General features: G+C 43.7%; 1 protein-coding gene across 12 annotated transcripts in view; it reads left to right on the forward strand.

Moving 5' to 3' along the window:
- The window catches only part of LOC110526543 (pleckstrin homology domain-containing family A member 7), a 144,790-nt gene extending 121,555 nt beyond the window's left edge, over positions 1 to 23,235 (forward strand). For 5 of the 12 annotated variants that reach the window (XM_036980924.1, XM_036980925.1, XM_036980929.1 and 2 more), the window contains 15 exons: positions 1,527 to 1,595; positions 2,605 to 2,685; positions 2,807 to 2,956; positions 3,114 to 3,215; positions 3,338 to 3,449; positions 3,690 to 3,859; positions 3,980 to 4,171; positions 4,242 to 4,356; positions 4,602 to 4,696; positions 10,482 to 10,712; positions 13,674 to 13,895; positions 14,117 to 14,250; positions 14,356 to 14,501; positions 17,755 to 17,908; positions 20,506 to 23,235. In XM_036980924.1, the coding sequence (XP_036836819.1) occupies positions 1,527 to 1,595; positions 2,605 to 2,685; positions 2,807 to 2,956; positions 3,114 to 3,215; positions 3,338 to 3,449; positions 3,690 to 3,859; positions 3,980 to 4,171; positions 4,242 to 4,356; positions 4,602 to 4,696; positions 10,482 to 10,712; positions 13,674 to 13,895; positions 14,117 to 14,250; positions 14,356 to 14,501; positions 17,755 to 17,894 (1,959 nt within the window). In that variant the 3' untranslated portion in view covers positions 17,895 to 17,908; positions 20,506 to 23,235. Of the gene's footprint in view, positions 1 to 374; positions 456 to 1,526; positions 1,596 to 2,604; positions 2,686 to 2,806; positions 2,957 to 3,113; positions 3,216 to 3,337; positions 3,450 to 3,689; positions 3,860 to 3,979; positions 4,172 to 4,241; positions 4,357 to 4,601; positions 4,697 to 10,481; positions 10,713 to 13,673; positions 13,896 to 14,116; positions 14,251 to 14,355; positions 14,502 to 17,754; positions 17,909 to 20,505 lie in introns of all 12 variants that reach the window. The other 7 variants (XM_036980923.1, XM_036980927.1, XM_036980933.1 and 4 more) reach the window with 3 other exon arrangements.
- The last annotated feature ends 1,365 nt before the right edge of the window (positions 23,236 to 24,600 follow it).

A 24,600-nucleotide genomic window follows, 5' to 3' on the forward strand; every position in this document is an offset into this window, starting at 1 on the left:
CACTTTTTTGGTTATTACATGATTCTCTATATGTTATTTCATAGTTTTGATGTCTACACTATTATTCTACAATGTAGAAAATAGTAAAAATAAAGAAAAACCCTTGAATGAGTAGGTGTTCTAAAACTTTGGACCGGTAGTGTAAGTCCAATGCCAGCTTCAGCAGAATGACCTTGTGTGTTGTAATGATTCTACATTCTGCTATCAGCAATTCTCTTCCATTAACAACAGTACAAAGCATCTGATCTTCCTGAAGTGATTTGTATGTACAACACCACAAACCTTAATTAACCTTCTGTTTCTTGGAGTGGGGAGTTCTATTATCGATGTGTACATTCTGATGTAACACCTCTCTATTTCCTGTTTTAAAACAGATCAAAAGTATTGACCCGTTGATCGTTATGGTACACAATGTGTTAGAAAACACCCCTCCAGGTTTTGGGTCCAGTTGGAATGTAAGGATGGTGTGCATACAAAGAGATTCCACTGCTTCTCCTAATAGAATGTGTATAATGCACTCCTCACCTGCCCATGTTTGCTGTGATGAGTGGCCATGTTAGAAGAGAGACCCACCGGTGACTGTAGTGCATAGCTTGGCCTGCTGGGTGCTGTAGTCCATCATGGTGATGCTGTGTCAGTGTGTGCTGACTGACTGATGTGGACTCTGTCTCTGCTCTCTGTGAGAGGGAGTCCCATTGCATGCTGTTGAACCCTGGATTGCACTTTGTTTCAAAGCCTTTCTTTTCCTTGGTTTGTCTTGTAACCACTATAGAGACGACCCAAGGGTGCTCTTTGAGAAACGTCAAAACTGATTATCATTTAACAGACTCAGAGCTATAAGGTCAACTAAATAATGTGTGCTTTGGTGATAATTGTAAACACACCTACATCTCTATGCCCTTTGAAATGTATCAACAGAAATCATTAGCTCTGTTTAGGCATTAAGTCAATTGAAATCTCTTAGCGAAAGACACTGAAATATATCTACAGTTTATACCAATTCTCACTGGGCCAGTTCACTGACGTCTCTGAGATATGTATTTGGCCAAGTCTGATTTATCACTGTAACAGAGAGGATCTGAAGGAGGTGCCATATTTCCTGCTAGTTCCTCCCTTTCTCTTGGTTCATAAAGAGGACACGGTCGTTAACTAAACCCACGGACACACTGCCAGGAAAGAGCAGCTTTGTGGTTCTCCGTTGTGGCCTCTCTCTTAAATGCACAGATGCTGTTTTTGACCATAAATATATTTGCACAGCTTTTAAAGCAGTCATATTGCATTGTCTTGTGCACACTACTACCCACGTCTTCTTTGTTGAATCATTTTTACATACCTGTTCTACATTGTGGTTTCTGCCATCCCAATGTCCTTAGCAAGGTCGCATGCTGTTGCTTGATAATTGCTGTAATGTTGTTGTTGAGTGTTATCTATTGAATGTTGGTTTTCATGTTTAGGGTAGTTGAACTTATTTTTGCAACTATTACTGGGAAAAGTAAGGTTGTATTTGTGCCTTTGGGGCATTGCAGGTTACAGGCCGTGAAACTCTAAAAGACAGACCATCGAGACCTGTTCAGATAGCAGAGAGCGATGTTGATGTAAGTATACCGGCCCCCACACCCAGTTTATCCATCTCTCTCCTTTTCTTCAACGTCTATCGTTTTTCACATCTTACAACCCACTACAGAGACAGTGAACTGAGGATTTGAGAAGTTGGTATTGTGTAATTGTGGTAAACAGAGGGTGTGTAGGGAGGGAACGGAGCAGAGCGAAGATGCAGCACTGTGGGGACAGACAGCTTCACTGTTAAAGCCTGAGAGTATCGACGAGGGATTTTATTTCCAGCTCTCAATTTAAAGGGAAAAATACATGTAATGGGATTTTAGACGTAGAGCTCTTAAATTTTTCAGTTTGATTTCTGTCATCCAGCCTTTTTAATTCTTTGTTTGCTCAGAATGGAGGTAAATAAGCTGGATGTCTTGGCTTTTCATCATTAGCATTGTTCCAGTTTAACAATTTATAAGAATTTGCTGGTGGATTTGTTTGAACAATGAATATTTCATGCAATTAAAACAACAATATACGTCTGTGAAATAAAAAACAGCTTAATTATTAATTGAACAGAATGATAAATAGAACTCAAGAATAAACACTCAGTGTGTGAGAAAGATTGTAAACTAGGCAGTCTTATTTTGTTTTCAGAAACATATAACCCATTTCTGCGGGGAAACAAATATGCCAGTCTCAATAAGCACTGTTCTCTCGAAAAGTGAATTTCAAAATATGGATTTTTGATTATGATTACTTATAATGGGCATTACCATTCTCCACAAGCAGACAGTATAAAGCTTTATTTCTTTATTTTTCACACAGAGAAGATGAAAAGAGGTCCTCAGGGCATTTCAAAGAGATGGGTCTTATTGACATATTTACAGACAGAGCAGACTACAGTAGACTATCAATTCATTCTGCTGGGCACTGTGGTTTGAATAGTGTTTACCAGAAGCTGCGGGGCAGAGTGTCCCTGTTCTAGCCATAGACCTAGTCTTCTTAATAGACCTTATCAATCTCTGTTCTCTGTGCTGCCTGCTGCTGTTCCCTGTGCAGGTGAAGTTAAGCCGACTGTGTGAACAAGACAAGATCCTTCAGGAGCTGGAAACAACGATCCGCACGCTCAAGGAAGACAAGGTATTGGGTTTTCTGTGTTTGTTTGTGTGTGTGTGTGCCTGGGTATGTGTACGTGTGTATTAGCTCCCCCGTATGGTCTCGTGGTGAATACCCCACGCCCTCGTGGTGTCCTGTCCTACAGGACAAGTTGGAGTCCGTGCTGGACGTGTCCCACCAGCAGATGGAGCAGTACCGGGACCAGCCGGCCCACCAGGAGAAGATATCCTACCAGCAGAGACTACTGCAGGAGGACGTGGTGCACATCAGAGCTGAGATCTCTCAGGTGTCCACGGTAAGGCCTGCTCTGTCTCACCTAACACAGCCTGGCTCACTGATTTGACTGACCACACAACCTCCCTCTCTGTCTTTCTCACTCTCTTACTCTCTATCTCGCTCCCTCTCTTACTCTCTCACTCTCTCTTTATCTATGTCTCTCTTGCTTCATGCAGGAGATGGAGAATGCGTGGAATGAGTACAGCAGCCTAGAGAGAAATGTAGACTGGTTGAGGACAGCTCTGGAGGGCCAGATGAACCGCAGTGGTCTCTCTCAGGTCAGGATCGCACCATAACCACACCACTGCAAACACATACTCTCGTACAGATTCCCAGAGGGATGGGAACAACGTTTGTAGTGTTTGTGTTCATGGTTGTGTGTGTGTTTGTCTATGAGCAGAAGGAGAAGTTCCAGATCAAGAGGGAGTTGTGGAGGATTGAAGACGTAATAGCAGGCCTCAGCTCCAGCAAAGCCAACTACCAAGTCACCATCTCCTCTGTGACCAACCCAGGTGAGAGGAGTGCTGTGGCTCTGCCTCCGCTTGCCTCTACTAGCACACACTGGAGCTCAGGACGAGCTAGAGAGAGAAATGGATGCTACTTGTCATGTGCTTATATATTTACAGGGGACAAAATGGATGAGTTGATTATGGTTTGTATGTGTATTTGGCTTTTGTGGGTGGAGTGTGGGGGTTTTGTGTAATTTTAACGTGTATGCTGTGTGTTTTACGTGTGTGTTTTTGTGCCTCTAGAGAGAAAACTTGTGCCTTCCGTGTCGCCATCGTCAGTGCCTTCTCTGTCTGCCAGTCCCTCCCTGGGAGAGATGAGACTGGCCCAGCAGCACAGCCCCCACCTCAGCCCCACAACCCCCACCTCCACCCAGCACACCACCGCAGCCCTCCCCATATCTGTGTCAAAATGGGTGAGTGGCCCCCACTCCTCTCTCACTCGAAGGACATAGTGTTGAATGTTATCCTATCTGATAGTAAATGTGGTTGAATATGATGGTAAAGGATATGCTGGTTGGTTGTTTTCTCTGCAGGCAAATGAGGGCGCCCCTCCCCGACCACCACTACCTCAGCTATACAGTCCTGAGGACCACGCCCCCGCCGTGCCTCCGCTGCCCAGGGAAACCAGCGTCATCAGACACACGTCTGTACGAGGCCTCAAACGACAGTCTGACGAACGCAAGCGGGACAGGGAGATCGGCCAATACACCAACGAAGACAACAAGGTGTGTGCTTGGAGAGAGCTATGGAGCCGTGTGTCTGTGTGGTACTGATCTCTGTCTCTGTGGGTGTCAGGTGGAGCTGCGCACCTTCCTGAGTGAACCTGAGCTTCTGGGAGTGGGAGGGTCTGGTCACATGAGGCTGGGGGCCTTGGGGCATGATGGTGGTTACCAGACCCTGCCAAGCAGAGGTAAGTAGCTCTAGGTCCAACACATGTAATGCACCTTGATGTAAAGTGTAATAACATGTTTGTTTCTTTGAAGAAGTCTTACTCTTCAGAATAAGCAAACAGCTTATAAGACTAAACAGCTTTCAGTTTTTTTATAGTGTTCACACCAGCAGCAAATATGTGCTTTGTAATGTACCCACTGAACATGCTTTGGCTCTTGTGCTCACTTGGGAGTCGTGTTTTCATATTTACTGTCTTTCTCTCAGGGCCGGCTGGCTCCTCATCCAGGCTAAATCAGTCCACAAACATCTCCTCATATGTTACCCTCCGAAGAGGAGCCTCAGCCGCCTCAGGCCTGAAGGTAAGACTCCAACTATTTCTGACTGACTAGGAGTCAAGAGAGTAGGTGGAGAGGCATCACAAATATTGTTTCTAAATCCTGTCATGGCTTTTACTTTTGTGGAGCTGAGACAAGCTGACTTGATTAGATGCAGCATCTAGTACAAAACGCTGAGTACATGGGAAAAAACTAGGTTATTTTCCCATGAAGAAAACTTTTGACTTATTCCAGCTGGCCAACAGTATTGTTATAATAATCAAACAAGTTTAGAAGTTTAAATTGCTATTGATGAAAAATGTAGGCTAGTGTATTACAGCTGTGGGATAATAGCCGCTAGTTGTATAGTAACAGTAGAATTACTGACTGCAGTAGTTGTGACTGTATCCCAGTAGAAGTAGTAGTAGTAGTAGTAGTAGTAGTAGTAGTAGTAGTAGTAGTGTGTGAATGTGGTAGTAGCAGGCCAAGTAGTAGTATTTTGATATATAGACTGGCTTTGCTGAAGCAAGGAACACAAATAACTATAACTCAGAAGTAGGTGAAATATTTAATTTTGTATTATTTTTATTTCACCTTTATTTAACCAGGTAGGCCATTTGAGAACAAGTTCTCATTTACAACTGCGATCTGGCCAAGATAGATCAAAGCAGTGCGACACAAACAACACATGGGATAAACCAACGTACAGTCAATAACACAATAGAAAAGTCTATATACAGTGTGTGCAAATGTAAGATTAGGGAGGTAAGGCAATAAATAGGCCATAGTGGCGAAATAATTTCAATTTAGCAATTAAACACTGGAGTGATAGATGTGCAGAAGATGAATGCACAAGTAGAGATACTGGGGTGCAAAGGAGCAACAAACAAAAAAAATAACATGGGGATGAGGTAGTTGGGTGGTGTCACGATCGTCATATGGAGGGGACCAAAGCGCAGCGTGGTGTGAATACATTCTTCTTTATTTAATGAAGAACAAGAAGAACACTTAAACAAAAAACAACAAAACGATTAAGACGAACGTGACCGCCAAATAAACAATGTGCAAACGTGCAACATAACATAGACACCTAGATGAAAACAACCCCATAAATCTACAAAAAACCCTAGACAGTACAAACACCCTAGAATAAGACAAAAACACACATATCACCCATGTCACACCCTGACCTAACCAAAATAATAAAGAAAACAAAGAATACTAAGGTCCGGGCGTGACAGTACCCCCCCCCCCACAAAGGTGTGGACTCCGGCCGCAAAATCCTAATCTAAAGGGGAGGGTCCGGGTTGGCCTCTTTCACGGCGGCGGCTCGGGTGCTGGACGTGGACCCCACTCCACCATAGTCTTAGTCCGCTTTTGTGGCCTCCTAGGAACGGCGACCCTCGCCGCCAACCTAGGACTGGCAACCCTACTAAAGGGCACCACTGGACTGAGGGGCACCATTGGACTGAGGGGCAGCTCCGGACTGAGGGGCAGCTCCGGACTGAGGGGCAGCTCCGGACTGAGGGGCAGCTCCGGACTGAGGGGTAGCACCTGGCTGGCTGACGGCTCTGGCAGCTCCTGGCTGGCTGACGGCTCTGGCAGCTCCTGGCTGGCTGACGGCTCTGGCAGCTCCTGGCTGGCTGACGGCTCTGGCAGCTCCTGACTGACTGACGGCTCTGGCAGCTACTGGCTGACTGACGGCTCAGGACAGATTGGCGGCTCTGACGGCTCAGGACAGACGGGAGACTCTAGCGGCTCAGGACAGACGGGAGACTCTAGCGGCTCAGGACAGACGGGAGACTCTAGCGGCTCAGGACAAACGAGGCGCACTGTAGGCCTGGTGCGTGGTGCCGGCACTGGTGGTACCAGGCCAAGGACACGCACCTCAGGGCAAGTGCGGGGAGGAGGAACAGGGAGAACTGGGCTCTGGCGACGCACAGGAAGCCCGGTACGGGGGGCTGCCACCGGAGGGCTGGTGCGTGGAGATGGCACCGGATTGACCGGACCGAGAAGGCGCACTGGAGATCTGGAGCACAGAGCCTGCCCAACCTTACCTGGTTGAATGCTCCCCGTAGCCAGGCCAGTGCGGCGAGGTGGAATAGCCCGCACTGGGCTGTGCAGGCGAACCGGGGACACCATGCGTAAGGCTGGTGCCATGTATGCCGGCTCGAGGAGAGGCACTGGAGACCAGATGCGTAGAGCCGGCTTCATGGCACCTGGCTCGATGCCCACTCTAGCCCGGCCGATACGAGGAGCTGGAATGTAGCGCACCGGGCTATGCACACGCACCGGGGACACCGTGCGCTCCACCGCATAACACGGTGCCTGCCCGGTACAACGCCCTCTCTCTCCACGGTAAGCACGGGGAGCTGGCGCAGGTCTCCTACCTGACTTCGCCACACTCCCCGTGTGCCCTCCCCCAATACATTTTTGGGGCTGCCACTCGGGCTTCCAGCCGCAACGCCGTGCTGCCTCTTCATACCGGCGCCTCTCTGCTTTCGCTGCCTCCAGCTCTGGGACGGCGATATTCCCCTGGCTGTGCCCAGGGTCCTTTGCCGTCCAGAATCTCCTCCCAAGTCCAGAAGTCCTTTGATTGCTGCTGCTGTCCGTTACCACGCTGCTTGGTCCATTGTTGGTGGGTTATTCTGTCACGATCGTCATATGGAGGGGACTAAAGCGCAGCGTGGTGTGAATACATTCTTCTTTATTAATGAAGAATACAAAGAACACTTAAACAAAAAACAACAAAACGATTAAGACGAACGTGTACCGCTATATAAACAACGTGCAACATAACATAGACACCTAGATGAAAACAACCCCATAAATCTACAAAAAACCCAAGACAGTACAAACACCCTAGAATAAGACAAAAACACACATATCACCCATGTCACACCCTGACCTAACCAAAATAATAAAGAAAACAAAGAATACTAAGGTCCGGGCGTGACAGGTGGGCTATTTACAGATGGGTTATGTACAGGTGCAATGATCGGTAAGCTGCTCTGACAGCTGATGCTTAAAGTTAGTTAGGGAGATATAAGTCTCCAGCTTCAGTGATTTTTGCAATTTGTTCCAGTCATTGGCAGCAGAGAACTGGAAGGGAAGGCGGCCAAGCAGAAGTTGGCTTTTGGGGTGACCAGTGAAATATACCTGCTGGAGCGCGTGCTACGGGTGGGTGCTGCTATGGTGACCAGTGAGCTGAGATAAGGCTGTGCTTTACCTAGCAAAGACTTATAAAGACTGACCTGGAGCCAGTGGGTCTGGCGACGAATATGTAGCCAGCCAACGAGAGCATACAGGTCGCAGTGGTGGGTAGTATATGGGGCTTTGGTGACAAAACGGATGGCACTGTGATAGACTACATCCAGTTTGCTGAGTAGAGCGTTGGGGGCTATTTTGTAAATGTTATCGCTGAAGTCAAGGATCGGTAGGATAGTCAGTTTTACGAGGGTATGTTTGGCAGCATGAGTGAAGGGTGCTTTGTTGTGAAATAGGAAGCCGATTCTAGATTGAATTTTGGATTGGAGATGCTTAATGTGAGTCTGGAAGGAGAGTTTACAGTCTAACCAGACACCTAGGTCTTTGTAGTTGTCCACATATTCTAAGTCAGAACCGTCCAGAGTAGTGATGCTAGTCGAAAGAATTTGGCTAACTCTTTCCACCTGCGGACACACACACACACAAAACACCCACATCAAACTACACGCCGAAATCAACTCACGTTTAAATTCAGTCATGGCCGCTAGCATTTCTTAATGAACGAAATCTCAAATGAGGCCAAATCAGGAATTTCAGCCGCCTTTTAGTCATCTACAACTTGAGGGGGTGCAAGACAGCCTATGCAATGCTAATGAATGACTGGTTTAAAGACATGCTCCGGAACTTTGGCGACCACTAAGTATTTTTAAACCTCCTGCTTTGGGCTTGATGTGTCAATATGTAGATCATACATGCATAATATGAGAAGAATGACTTAGTTCAATTAGCCACGAAATCCTGAGTTTGAAAGCAAAACATATTCTGGAAGCTGTGCTGCGACATTTTACCTACATCGTTCCCCACGTGGGCCAGCTCCCTAGCATTCCAAGTTCTAGCCACGACCCCAAGATGCACACACAGCAGAGCCTGAGAAATATCAATGATGTGGTGCACATATCTAAATGACCAAAAGTACGTGGACACTCGTCGAACATCTCATTCCAAAATCATGGGCATTAATATGGAGTTCATCCCATCTTTGCTATAACAGCCACAACTCTTCTGGGAAGACTTTCCACTAGATGTTGGAACATTGCTGCGGGGACATGCTTCCATTCAGCCACAAGAGCATTAGTGAGGTTGGCCACTAATGTTGGGTGGTGTTTGATGGGGTTGAGGTTAGGGCTCTGTGCAGGCCAGTCAAGTTCTTCCACACCGATCTCAACAAACCATTTCTGTATGAACCTCGCTTTGTGCACGGGGGCATTGTCATGCTGAAACAGGAAAGGGCCTTCCCCAAACTGTTGCCTCAAAGTTGGAAGCACAGAATCGTCTAGAATTTCATTGTATTGTATTTCATTGTTGGTGTTAATATTTCCCTTAACTGGAACACGCACCCCCTAGCCCGAACCATGAAAAACAGCCCCAGACCATTATTTCTCATCCACCAAACTTTACAGTTGACACTATGCATTCGGGCAGGTAGCCTTCTCCTGGCAACCCAGATTCGTCCATTGGATTGTCAGATGGTGAAGCGTGATTCATCACTTCAGAGAATGCATTTTTCCACTGCTCCAGAGTCCAATGGTGGCGAGCTTTACACCACTCCAGCCGATACTTGGTATTGCACATGGTGATCTTAGGCTTGTGTGCAGCTGCTCATCCATGGAAACCAATTTCATGAAGCTCTCGACAACCAGTGCTGATGTTGCTTCCAGTGTCAGTTTGGAACTCAATGAGTCTTGGAACCGAGGACAGCACTCGGCAGTCCCGTTCTGTGAGCTTGTGTGGCCTACCACTTTGCGGCTGAGCCGTTGTTGCTCCTAAACGTATACTATTCACAATAAGATCTCTTACAGTTGATCGGGGCAGCTCTAGCAGGGCAGAAATTTGACAAACTGACTTGTTGGAAATGTGGCATCCTATGATGGTCTCGCGCTGAAAGTCACTGAGCTCTTCAGTAAGGCCATTCTACTGCCAATGTTTGTCTATGGAGATTGCATGGCAGTGTCCTCAGTTTTATACACCTGTCAGCAACGGGTGTGGCTGAAATAGCCGAATCCACTAATTTGAAGGGATGTCCACATACTTTTGTATATACAGTGTATGTTTCGTAGTACGCAATTTTCGGGGACCACTTTTGGCTCGTGAGCGCAGCTTTCAGATCGACTGGCTAAAAAGTATACAGGAGAACCTCTTTAATGTTGCAACATGGACCGAGAACTCATCGTCTGGGAGTGCAGGCCGAGATTAAGCTAGAAACTCCATTCAAACTTTAAAACATACCGGTCTGGAATAGTGTTGTATACAGCTTTTTTATAAAATGTATACTTTTTAAACTATTAAGTTTTTTTTGTCCTCCCCCCCAAAAATCATCCACTTTAATGGGATTTCTTCAACATTCTAAATTTCTCGTTGTTAAAAACTCCCAGACTTTTTTGCATCTTGATCTAATGATGGTGGAGGCTAAACTCTCTTTAATCTCTCCTTTCTTTCCCTCCTGCTCTCCCTCTCCCTCTCTGTCTCCCCCTCTTCCTTTGCCATCCTCTCCCCTGCTCCCTCCCTCCTGCTCTCTCTTGCTGGTGTCGTGGGCTGTGTTAATTTATACCCTCCCTCCTCTCAGGAGAGACCAAAGAGTGCCTTGGAGCGTCTGTACTCTGGGGATGTGCTGCAGCAGCAGAGTAGGGGGAGGATGAGTGCTGAGGAGCAGCTGCAGAGGATGAAGAGGCACCAGAAAGCTCTGGTCCGCCAGCGCAAGAGGACCCTGAGTCAAGGAGAACGCCAGGCCTCTTCATCACGAGCCTCCTCCTCCTCATCATCACAGCAACGCCCCCTTTCCGCAGACCTGGGCTCAGTACGTTAGAGCTACGCCTCACACGCCTAAAGCATGACGATTAGAGCTACAGCTACAATGCATGCAGAAGTAACAATGCATGCGACCACTAATACATTTCAGTTGCGTAGGGTTTTCATAGTGCCGTTGATGTGAGTTTGAGTGTGTGAGTTGGCCTGAACTAGCTGGTGCAGCAGGTAAGTGGGTGTGAGAATTGACTGCTGTGATTGTGTGAGAGGTGAGAGATGCTGTGGTGTGACATGCAGGTGGAACTCCTGGTGTTCTCACCTAGGAAGTGAAAGACTATGAATATGCAATAACAGAAAGGACAGAATAGGCGGGGCCCCTGATTTCAAATGTCCTTGGCTCCATCGCAAGAAAATGATTGGAAGGATTGAGAGATATTCACATAATGCATTTTAGACTACAGTCTGTCTCTACTGAAGTAGACTCTGCTATGATAGTGATCATGGTAATGATTAACCTCACTTCCTCAACTCTATTAAAGGCTCTGGGAGATATGGAAACGACATTCTTATATGTCGGCCATCTTTAACTGTGTCAAAGTGCTTTTTGTTGGTTAGCTTGTGAGAATCTTTATGTGAATTATTAGTACTAAACACTGATGCATTAATGCAGCTTCAGTAAATGAGCTTTGTGGGGGTTGATTGTAGTTGATTGATTGTGCTACACTGAATCATATCCCTACTGATGCATTAACGGCCCATAGCCATTACCTCTCTCCTCCCTACACCCACCCCTGGCTAAACAACAAGTGTTCTCTCAGCATTTCTCTAATGTTACCTCAATACTGGAGATACACACAGCAGCTAATAACTCTCTCAATCTGTCCCACCCTGACTAAACTGCAGTTTGACCTACTCTCAGGCTCCATGACAGTGTTTCAGTCTGTGTTCCTATCAGTCCACTCGTGCAGCCCACTGCTAAGATACTAACCACATACCCTTCTTCTAGAACGGTCTGTCATTCTCTAACCAGGTCTCATTGTGCTGCTCAGACAAAACATACATAATCCTGCAGATTAAAAAAACTAGACTTTTTACATTGTTTATTTTCACTGCCATTTTAAAGAGTGGATAAGTGTGGATATAGACTGCTGGATTAAACATTTTCTAACATCATCTATTGACTCATCACATTATACATTTAATGTGCCTTGTCGTTTGATACGATGCAACATCTGTCTAATACTGTGCGTTTTAGTCGTGTAGTCTTTGTATATGAGTAAAAGCTTCTAAGGCCTGACTTTAGCAGTGTGAATGCAGTTCTGATTGTGGTGACTTGTGGATCTTACCACCACGTATCTCTCCTTGTTAACAGACTCTACATACAGCAATGCCTAATGTAAAGTACATGTATCCATTGTGCCAATCATTTACAGTCGTATCAGAACTCAAGTCAGCGTATTATTTCTCTGTTAATCTGCAAATGGAGGATCACTAAGCTCCCTCCCTCTTCTCCACATATTTAATGTAGAGGTTTGCAAATAAGAAATAAACACAAATATTCCTAATAAATGCATGCTTGCCATGTGTTTTTTCTTCATTGCATGTTTATTAAATATGTATGTGTGGTATTTACTGCAGTGGGCATTTTTGTTGTTGTCTAGTAAGCACAATGATGCCTGGGACCAATATGTACATGTAAATGGATGTAGCTAGATGGATCCCTCTCTCCTCCTCATCTTCTCCCTAATCACTGACTGCACAAGTAGAGTGATGCATGCTGTGGTCTGAGAGTTTGGGACTTCACATACTGCACGTGCATGTGCACCACACCCCCATCAACAGGCCTGTACATGCTGGTGGTTTTGCCTGTGGAGAATACTGTTGCAATTGTTATGTTGTATACCGTTGTATGTATGTTTGAATGGAAAACACACACAGAAATATCACCTTTTTTTTATTTGAAAAAGGGAAAATGCACAATATACAGTATAGCTACAGAGAAGAAGAAATCAACATCTGTAGAGTCTCACACTGGATGTTGCCTTGAAATTGTAGCAAAAAATCCTGAGTCAACAGTTGGAAAGGGGACTAATAATGTGGTTGTTTTGTTGTATCACTGTTGTGTCTGTGAATCAGCAGTATGGTTGTATTGATGTGTAACTGTTGTGTCTGTGAAGCAGCAGTATGGTTGTATTGATGTGTAACTGTTGAGTCTGTGAAGCAGCAGTATGGTTGTATTGATGTGTAACTGTTGAGTCTGTGAAGCAGCAGTATGGTTGTATTGATGTGTAACTGTTGAGTCTGTGAAGCAGCAGTATGGTTGTATTGATGTGTAACTGTTGAGTCTGTGAAGCAGCAGTATGGTTGTATTGATGTGTAACTGTTGAGTCTGTGAAGCAGCAGTATGGTTGTATTGATGTGTAACTGTTGTGTCTGTGAAGCAGCAGTATGGTTGTATTGATGTGTAACTGTTGTGTCTGTGAATCAGCAGTATGGTTGAATTGATGTGTAACTGTTGTGTCTGTGAAGCAGCAGTATGGTTGTGTTGGTGTGTAACTGTTGTGTCTGTGAAGCAGCAGTATGGTTGGGTTGGTGTGTAACTGTTGTGTCTGTGAAGCAGCAGTATGGTTGCGTTGGTGTGTAGCTGTTGTGTCTGTGAAGCAGCAGTATGGTTGTGTTGGTGTGTAGCTGTTGTGTCTGTGAAGCAGCAGTATGGTTGTGTTGGTGTGTAACTGTTGTCTGTGAAGCAGCAGTATGGTTGTGTTGGTGTGTAACTGTTGTCTGTGAAGCAGCAATATGGTTGTGTTGGTGTGTAGCTGTTGTGTCTGTGAAGCAGCAGTATGGTTGTGTTGCTCTGTAACTGTTGTGTCTGTGAAGCAGCAGTATGGTTGTGTCGGTGTGTAACTGTTGTCTGTGAAGCAGCAATATGGTTGTGTTGGTGTGTAGCTGTTGTGTCTGTGAAGCAGTAGTGTTTGTGTGTAACTGTCATGTCTGTCTACCCCTCCTCCTCCAGTGGAGGCGAGAGCAGGAGTTTGACCTGCAGTTGCTGGAGCGGGCTGTGCAGGGGGAGGAGGCGCGGGGTGTGGTCCAGGGTGAGGAGTGTCCAGCAGAGCACAGTGATAGACCTCGGTCCCAGTCAGATGAGTGGCTGACCCTCCGCTCTACAGCCACGTCCACACTTACCCAGGAGGTGGACCCGGAGACTCTGGACTATGACCTGGACCTCAGCCGAGAGGTACAACCTGATCCTCACCACCTCCACCATCAAACCTCACCAAGTCAGAGCTGGTCACTTTAACATTTCATTAAGGACTTAGTACTTTCACAATGTTTAAATAATTGAATAGACTTGTTTTCAGCTTCAATGGTTATATTCCCTAATCCCTACAGTAATGGTACTAGAGTCGAATAGCTGTTAGTAGGAAACCTCTACTGTGTGTGTTTCTCTGTGTGTAGCTGGCCAAACCTCAGAAGGTGTTAATCCCTGAGCGCTACATAGACACAGAGCCTGAGGAACCTCTCAGCCCTCAGGAGGTGGAGGCTCGCCATCGCAACATGGAGCGCATCAAGAACATTCTGGCCAAGTCCAGGTATATTACAGCACCACCACTACTCACTGGGCCAATATGGAAGATCAGTTTGACAGGCCATTCAATTCATTGTGTAATGGTGTGTGTGTGTGTCCGTGTGATTAGTGTTCAGATCCTGGCGGGGCCCTCTGTGGCGGTGGACCAGCCAGAGGTGGTGGGTCTGGACTCAGCCCTACTGAAGCAGGAGAGGATCATCACCATGTCTTACGCCCTGGCCTCAGAGGCCTCCCTCAAGAGCAAGCAGGTTGCAGGTAATACCAACACACACAACTGGACACACTCTCTGCAGTAATACCAACACACACAACTGGACACACTCTCTGCAGTAATACCAACACACACTCTGCATCTAGTCTGCAGTAATACCAACACACACTCTGCACCAGGTCTGTAGTAATACCAACACACACTCTGCATCTAGTCTGCAGTAATACCAACACACACTCTGCACCAGGTCTGTAGTAATACCAACACACACTCTGCATCTAGTCTGCAGTAATACCAACACACACTCTGCACCAGGTCTGTAGTAATACCAACACACACTCTGCATCTAGTCTGCAGTAATACCAACACACACTCTGCACCAGGTCTGTAGTAATACCAACACACACTCTGCATCTAGTCTGCAGTAATACCAACACACACTCTGCATCTAGTCTGCAGTAATACCAACACACACTCTGCATCTAGTCTGCAGTAATACCAACACACACTCTGCACCAGGTCTGTAGTAATACCAACACACACTCTGCATCTAGTCAGCAGTAATACCAACACACACTCTGCATCTAGTCAGCAGTAATACCAACACACACTCTGCATCTAGTCTGCAGTAATACCAACACTAATGTATCAGAGGCTGGGAGAAAGTCATGACTGCATGGGATCAAAGAAAAGGACTGTTTGATGCTCTCAGTGACTCTTCTTTGAATTTGTATACATAAAAGGTTTCCAACATTTCCAAACGTCAAATTATATTTTGTAGACGGTGTTGATAGACATACATGAATGTTCTGAATAACTGGTCATCTTCTCACTACAAACTTCCACATTATGTTTTAGTCTTCACTCTTCAAACATGAACTTGGTGGTACAACTTCTGCCAATCATGTGTCATTTCCAATAACTATACTTATGATTGAGTACCTAGTCCTCCCCTTTTTGGTTCATGCACAGATTCTAAGAGACTGACGCTCTTGTGTGGATGTTCGTCATGTCAGGGCCAAACACTTTCAGAAATGATTATCTTTCAAGTATGTGTCTGACAATATCAGTTAAATCTACCTTGCATCACATTGACATCCTCTGGATAGCTGAAGACGGGATAAAGAGAGGGTAGCTCGCTTTCAAGAGTGCTCTGTGGATGATGGAGGAGGGGAGGGGAAAGGTGCAGAGCCGGCCTATCAGGCCGTTCATCTCCTAATAACTCAATATTATTTCTTATAAGTGTGGGCCTTATGAGTAAAGACAGAGATAATTGCGATCCGTGTCTAATCTTTCAGACGGGGAGGATTCTCTTGATGAGGCTATTTTGTGAGGCTGATCAATGACCCAGGAAGACTGTGCTCAGGCTCTCAACTGCATCCTCCCGTAGCTGGCTCTTTGAACACGGTTCTGAACTCTCATAAAAGACACCCAGATCACTTTTCATCTTTACCTTGCAGCAGGCAGGTTCACTCTTCCAGTAGCATCATCAGTAGCAACCCTTTAGATGAGTTGCGTCTCTCTCTCTCCTCCTCTCTCGTTCTCTTTCTTTCTCTTTCTCTTCTCTCTCTCTGTCACACAGACTTACACTCAAGCGTCAGGATGTGATGGAGCTTAATATGCACAGAAGAGCAGAGTCAACAATTCTAACAATCTTTCCAGCATAGAGAAATTTCAGAATACATCACACGAGGCATCTTGTCAGACCAAATCAATGTTTTTTTCAACTCTTTGGTATAAAAGGAAACTTCTTTCAATGCGATTATGTATAATTCAGAAATAAACATTGTCATTTTATTGACATGCAGCTACATGATAATTGATTGAAGTGACATCTTATATTTGACTGTTTTACTGTACGGTATGTTTAGTGTTCAATTTCAGATTGTTGTCTTGTGTGTTATTGGGCATGGTGGGAGTGGCCCCAGCCAGCCCCTGTCCCTGTGTTGTAGTATTTGAGACCAGTCTGGAGACCACATGTGGGGTGTCTCAGTCTTGTCCCTGTGTTGTAGTATTTGAGACCAGTCTTGAGACCACACGTGGGGTATCTCAGTCTTGTCCCTGTGTTGTAGTATTTGAGACCAGTCTGGAGACCACATGTGGGGTGTCTCAGTCTTGTCCCTGTGTTGTAGTATTTGAGACCAGTCTAGAGACCACACGTGGGGTATCTCAGTCTTGTCCCTGTGTTGTAGTATTTGAGACCAGTCTGGAGACCACATGTGGGGTGTCTCAGTCTTGTCCCTGTGTTGTAGTATTTGAGACCAGTCTAGAGACCACATGTTGGGTATCTCAAATCAAATCAAATCAAATTTATTTATATAGCCCTTCGTACATCAGCTGATATCTCAAAGTGCTGTACAGAAACCCAGCCTAAAACCCCAAACAGCAAGCAATGCAGGTGTAGAAGTATCTCAGTCTTGTCCCTGTGTTGTAGTATTTGAGACCAGTCTAGAGACCACATGTTGGGTGTCTCAGTCTTGTCCCGGTGTCGGAAATGTTTTAATTCGGTCTTGACTTTGCCTCGGACAATGAGGACTTAATTTCTGGCCGACACCAATCAGCTTCCATTCAGTCATCCCATAAAACCACTTTGCCAGGCCAAATATATACACTCCTTTCATTACACATTAAAATCTTATCGCCAATTCAAACCTGGGCTTCCTACTTTACTCTTAACATTACTGTCCTTTACCCTAAACTTTGTCACGCTCGTCAGAATTTCCTTGATTTGCTGGTAGGGAGGAGTGGGGGACATTGTTTGAAAGTTGCGCTCTCACTATTAGTAAGGGGAGACTTGGGGAAGATGTAATACTGTATATTTTGTCTTTGTATCTATTACAGACCTGTTTGGGTAAGGGATCCTTAGTGGAGTGTCTCTCTGTTTTCCTCAGAAGTATATTGTCACCATTCTGAATGTCTACACCATCCATATGTTCTTCTGAAATATTAACACAGAAATACTGGACAATTATGGTTGCGATTTGACACAATTACAACCATGGTCTTGAATTGGAATCACATTTTTTCTGATCGCCACCTTCCCGGCATTTTTCTGGTTGCCCCCCTCCCAGCATTTTTCTGGTTGCCCCCCTCCCAGCATTTTTCTGGTTGCCCCCCTCCCAGCATTTTTCTGGTTGCCCCCCTACCAGTCATGGTCTTGAATCGGTCTCGCTTTAAGTGGTCTTAAAAACAACACTGCCTTTGGATTTGTCAGTGCTGCTCCTAATGTGACTAATGTCCTGTTCTCCTCTTCCTCTCTGTCTTCCTCTTCTTCTTCTCCCTGTATCTACTTCTCAGTAGTACCACTGCAACCTAACATCCCCACCGTGCCTCCTCCTCCACCTCCTCCTCCACCTCCTCCTCCTCTTCCTCCTGTCTCTCAGGCACCTCCCCCTCCTCCTCCTCTAAGCAACGGATTTCACTTCTCGTTTGTCTAATCAGAGAAAACAAAGTAAGGACTAACAGCATGCTAATGGTATTGAGGTTTCACTAATTCTCCCTAACATGGGTGCTGCTTCACACCTCTCTGTCTGCATGATCATTGCACTGTTGTAATTCCGAAGGTAGTAGATCACCCGTCTCATTACCGTCAGCATACCTACACATCTGCAGGCAGCCAGCTAATCTCAATGTGCTAATTGTCTGTAAATTGTTATTGTAACTTTATCTAAAATGTGTGTTGGGCAGGGTAAGGGGGCAACACAAATGCCACTAGCTACGTGAGCATTGTGTGCAATTAACAAAGAAATGAGACACCTTTTGCTTCAGCACCTTGACAGTGGGACAAGTGTTCACAGCTGCATTCCACAACACCAATTATCCCACCATCTGTAGACTGCTAACAGTATTCACCAATACATGTAGAACAGGGAGAAAAATTTAAGTGACACTATTTTTAATGTGCAAACACATTGGGACTGATCATGATACTGTGTGAGTGTGTCCAGTTAACTTTGGCCTGTAGCACTCTCGGGCTCTCTACTGTACTGGCTCAATCATGCACCATCCGTTGGCTATCCTTGACGACTAACCCGATCCCCTTCCTTATCCATGGCACTCTGCAATATGTGTGGGACTGTGTGCATGTCTTTGTGTATATTTGGTGTCTTCCACCTTGTTGGTGTCTATCAACAACCCTGTCCTGTTTCCTTCCTCATCCATGTGTGCTGCTCAGCTGAAAGGGTCGGGGTCAGAGGTTATGATGTGTGGACATTTGGAAATGCCCAAATGACACCTTATTCCCTATATAGTGCTCTACTTTTGACCAGGACCCATAGGGCCTATGTAGTGAATAGGATGCTATTTGGGATGCAGACAATGTGTTTAGAGATGGTTCAGTATGCACAGCCAAGCCTACAATCTGCACTTACATACATATATATTTGGAAATTAAATAGTTGTAGAGTAAACGACAGCTATGTTTGTTTCCAAAGGGTACCTAAAGATACAGCTCCTGTATGTGTTCTAAAAGAAACAACCGGTGTTCAATGAGTCAGTCTCACACACAGTCTGACGTTGTTGTGTGACTGTTGTTTTCACCGCTTGGTTTAACAGTACACTGTAGCATTTCATTCAGTTGCTTCAAGTTTGTTGTGATGTGAGTTGAGTTGGAGGGAAAAAAGGACACAAAATGATTCCACTATGTGACATGCTGTACAGAAAGACAGAGAGCAGAGAATGTTTCCCAGTTCACAATGTAGTTTTTTCTTTTTCTTTTATTTAACCAGGTAGGCCAGTTGAGAACAAGTTCTCATTTGCAACTGTGACCTGGCAAAGATAAAGCAAAGCAGTGTGACACAGACAACAACACAGAGTTACACATGGAGTAAACAATAAACAAGCCAATAACACAATAAACAAGTCAATGACACAGTAGAAAAAAATAAAGTCTATATACAGTGTGTGCAAAAAGGCGTGAGGAGGTAGGCAATAAATAGTCCATAGGAGCGAATAATTACAATTTAGCAGATTAACACTGGAGTGATAAATGAGCAGATGATAATGTGCAAAAGAGCAGAAAAGTAAATAAAATAAAAACAGTATGGGGATGAGGTAGGTAGATTGGGTGGGCTAATTACAGATGGACTATGTACAGCTGCAGTGATCGGTTAGCTGCTCAGGTAGTTGATGTATAAAGTTGGTGAGGGAAATAAAAGCCTCCAACTTCAGCGATTTTTGCAATTCGTTCCAGTCACTGGCAGCAGAGAACTGGAAGGAAAGGCGGCCAAATGAGGTGTTGGCTTTGGGGAGGATCAGTGAGATGTACCTGCTGGAACGTGTGCTACGGGTGGGTGTTGTTAACATACAGGTCGCAGTGGTGGGTGGTATAAGGTGATTTGGTAACAAAACGGATGCCACTGTGATAGACTGCATCCCGTTTGTTGAGTGTTGGAAGCTATTTTGTAGATGACATCGCCGAAGTCGAGGATCGGTAGGACAGTCAGTTTTACGAGGGTAAGTTTGGCGGCGTGAGTGAAGGAGGCTTTGTTGCGAAATAGAAAGCCGATTCTAGATTTGATTTTGGATTGGAGATGTTTAATATGAGTCTGGAAGGAGAGTTTACAGTCGAGCCAGTAAGGTACAATGATCCATTAATTCCATATGTGGTGTATGGTCACTTGGGTTTTGGGGGTTTTGTCTTTCTCACTTTCAAAAAAGGTAGTTTTCTCATGGTTTCCTATGAGACTAATATTCCCTTTTAAAGATCTGGTGTGTTGTATGATGCACTTTATGTTGTGGTGAGTTCTGCTGCATCATCTTCATTGTGGCTGGGATGCGTTTAGGTTAATAACCTTTACCCATGTACAGTACTGTACTTTGTTATTCAGTAAGACCATGGTATTTGATTTTTAAAAAAAAAAAATATATATATATATATATATATATATTTCTACTTTACTAGACTAAAACCCTGCTAATACTGTTTGATTGGATCCCAGCTAAGAATGTATTCTTCATTTCCTCCCATTCTTCCATTCTGCTTGGTGTTCTAGAATTTCTCATAGTCTTCCTAAACTAACTTGATGTGTTTTGTTGATTTTCCCTCAGCCAATGCGCTTTCTGGACACTGAGGTGCTGTTCCATGATGACAATACAACCTTGATTCTTGAAGAAAGAAAGACTTTGTTTGGTGCTGACAGTTACACTGTTATACAGTAGATGAGTGTTAGTGAACATTTAACCTGCCCTCAGTAGCACGCAGCAGGACTTACTCGCTGATGCATTTTTAGGAGCTAAAATTAAGTAACTATTTTCTTAAGAAAATGTATGTCTGCCGTGAAAGCTGCTGTGCATATTAACTTTGGAAGTGTCTAACAGATGTTAATCCCATAATAGAAAATGGTTTTATACACGTTATTGCACTTTTAGCATTATACTGTATCATAGTGTAGAACTGAAAGAGATATTTTCAAGCTGAGAATGTTTCGTATTGCAGTGTGATCTGAATTTGGAGGGAACTTGTATTTTTTTTTTTAAAGTTAATGAGAGTATTCACCAACTGAAAGGTCGATATGAACATGATAAGGTACTGAACATGTGTCATGTTGATTGTATTTTTGTCAAAACTCAGACCATATTCTTACACCAAATCACTTGAAATGTCATTTGTGTTTGTATCTAGCACTGCCAGTCTCTTAATGGCTTGCCAAATTGATTTTTATTTTTGCTTACAACATTGGGAGGAAAATAACATTGAACATAGTATTTTCTGGATGGCTTGGGCAGGTTGCACAATGATAATTATTACAAATGTAAATATTAAAGATATTAACATGACATTTGCCTTATAAATGTTTTGTCTTCAACAACCGACTCATGCAGTAGTCGTAATAACCTTTATAAAATGATAACGGTATACTGAGGTATTCAGAGAATGTGAACCCCCAAAACTCTTTGGTCTTATAGCCCATTGTACAGTTTTTAATTTAAATCATATGATATTGCGTCAGTTTAATAATTGTACTACTCTGTGGATGACAGTTGAATAATATGGTTGACTGTGTTGGAATCTTCAAAACCCTTTATCTTGTGCCAGTTCTGATAACCTTCTCTTCATGCTGACCAAAAAGTACAAAATGTAGCCTCATCACAGCTCCAAGGATTCTCTTTGAACATTCCTATTGATTGCTTTGCCCTGTTACATTTCATTCTATTATCTGAGAAGGGAATCCAACTTTACAGGCTCAAACCAAATGAGGCAAACTTTCAATACAAAAAACCATGAAATGTTTCTTTAGTTCAAAGCTTCTCCTTCTTAAAGGGCATTTTCTATTCCGTGTCTCTACATTTTCAACTGGGAAGGTGGGTAGTAATAGCATTGGTGTATCTGAAGCATAGAATTTATATATTTTAAATCAAAGATCTTTTACTTTGTAAAATAAACCTATAGAGACGAACATGGCATTGAACTTATGAATCAAAGCTGATGGAATTATGATTCTAAGCTTTTTGTAACTTACTTTTTCACATGTTCTGTAAATGGAAGGTCAGCTATATAAAAGTCATGACTAGAATCAATTGCAATTGTTCTGTCAGTCCTATACATAATTCTACAGTCCTAACATATTCGTATAGCATGTACTGGTATCTTGCTTATAGGCTATGCTCCTTTGGCTGGTGGTCCAGTAGACTGCTCTCACCTCCCTTGTGAGATCTTTATCTTTAATTGGAGAGTAATTACATACACTTGTCTGCATGGTACTCTTTGAAAACACCTGTGAGAGGGGATGTGAGAGGGGATGCACCTCCCAGAGCTCCACAGTGGGAGCTGCCACATCTCCTCTCTCTCCATGCCATCTCGAGGAGTGGGAGTGTGGGCCCCAGAGTGCCTGCTAGTCCTGGTGGGTATAAGACCCATCACATCCGCTATTCTGCTTATTTTGCAATAAATGGGCTGTTTTTTTCCTCCTCCAGCAGAAATTCACCCAAGACCATCCACTGAGGATTGTGGCATTTCCATTTATTGACGTTTGGCTGCTGGTTCATATACATTTGTTATGCTATGCTCTGGACTTCAAAGAGAATGAAATAGGGCCTATTATGCTAATTCTGTCTTGTTCTGTTCAACGTAATCAAGGCCTCACACATTCATCCTTTACAAAATGTTCCTCACTGACTCTAGGAAAAGGTTTTCAAACGTACATGAATAGAAAAGGGAATTCCAGACTTTCCCAGTAGACTCCAAAATCCCGTAATTGAGCACTTGGGGGGAGACAACCTTTAGTCATTTTGAAACTATAAATGATTAGAGAATTTGATATGAAATCCAGAGTAAACAATTGTGAAAAACAGTGAATGTTTCTCTTCCTACATGATTGTAACAGGGTGGATCTGTTTGTTGGTAAACATGCCCCATGTTAACCCTTGCCAGTCCCAGGTATAGCATGTTTCCATAAAGGGCATGGCCCTGGGTATTTAAGCTTGACTTTTTGTGTCATTCACAATATTCCATGACCACTAGAAGGCTGGTGTGTGCAAGGAGGATGGTCTAGTAGTGAAAGCCCAGTCAGTGTCTCTATTAGACACCATAGGAATCCTGACTGGACTCTGATTGGACATGAGCTGAACCAAAGGATCCAACACAAAAGGTACTTTGATTCCAAAATGGTCTTTTATGCTCTTTTATCATCTCGAAATCAATATACATGCTTTAATAAGGGATGGGCTGGTGTTCAATTATTGAACAGTTAAGAATTATTGAATATTCTCTCCCAACACACTGTACATGCCTACATAAAATGAAAATAATAAAATGAACCTGTAACTTTTTAAGACTGATATTTAATAGTATATTCATTGTCTCATTCTCGCTCAGTTTATTGCAATACAACTTATTCAATGGTTATTTAATGCTACAGCACAGCCTTTCTTTCAGGGTAGACATATACACTTTCTTCAGAAAGTATAAACACCCCAAGGCTTTTTCCACATGTTGTTGTGTTACAAGCTAAATTTAAAATTGATTCAATTGTCACTGGCCTATAATGTAATAGTGGAATTATGTTTTTAGACATTTTTACAAATTAATAAAAAATGAAAAGCTGAAATGTCTTGAGTGAATAAGTATTCAACCCCTTTGTTATGGCAAGCCTAAATAATTTCAGGAATAAAACTGTGCTTAACAAGTTACATAAGTTGCATGGACTCACTCTGTGTGCCATAACAGTGTTTAACATGATTTTTGAATGAATACGTCATCTCTGTACCCCACACATACAATTATCTGTAAGGTCCCTCAGTCAAGCAATGAATTTCTAACACAGATTCAACCACAAAGACCAGGGAGGTCTCACAAAGAAGGGCACCTATTTGTAGATGCGGGAGAGAAAAAAATGACATTAATTATCCCTTTTAATTTAACCTTTATTTAACTAGGCAAGTCAGTTAAGAACAAGATCTTATTTTCAATGACAGCCTAGGAACAGTGGGTTTACTGCCTGTTCAAGGGCAGAACGACAGATTTGTACCTTGTCAGCTTGGGGATTTGAACGCTCTAACCCCTTTGAGGATGGTGAAGTCATGAATTACATTTTGGATGGTGTTTCAATACACACAGTTACTTCAAAGATACAGAATGGAGCTAAGTAGAGGCAAAATCCTAGTGGAATACCTGGTTCAGTCTGCTTTCCACCAGACACTGGGAGATGGATTCACCTTCCAGCAGGACAACAACCTAAAACACAAGGCCAAATCTACACTGGAGTTTCTTACCAAGAAGACAGTGAATGTTCCTGAGTGGCTGAGTTACAGTTTTGACTGAAATCTACTTGAAAATCTATGGCAAGACCTGAAAATGTTTTTCTAGCAATAATCAATCACCAATTTGACAGAGCTTGAAGAATTTGAAAAGAATAATGGGTAAATGTTGCACAATCTATGTGTGGAAAGACCTTAGAGACTTACCCAGAAAGAGTGCTTCTACAAAGTATTGACTCAGGGGTGTGAATACTTATGTAAATGAGAAATATCTGTATTTCATTTTCAATAAATGTTCAAACGTTTCTAAAAATATGTTTTCACATTGTCATTATGGGGTATTGTGTGTAGATGGGCGAGATTGTTTTAATGTTAATCCATTTTGAATTCATGCTGTAACAAAACAAAATGTGGAATAAGTCAAGGGGTATGAATACTTCTGAAGGC

This window comes from Oncorhynchus mykiss, chromosome 6 (assembly GCF_013265735.2).
Source record: "Oncorhynchus mykiss isolate Arlee chromosome 6, USDA_OmykA_1.1, whole genome shotgun sequence".
Lineage (NCBI taxonomy): Eukaryota > Metazoa > Chordata > Actinopteri > Salmoniformes > Salmonidae > Oncorhynchus > Oncorhynchus mykiss.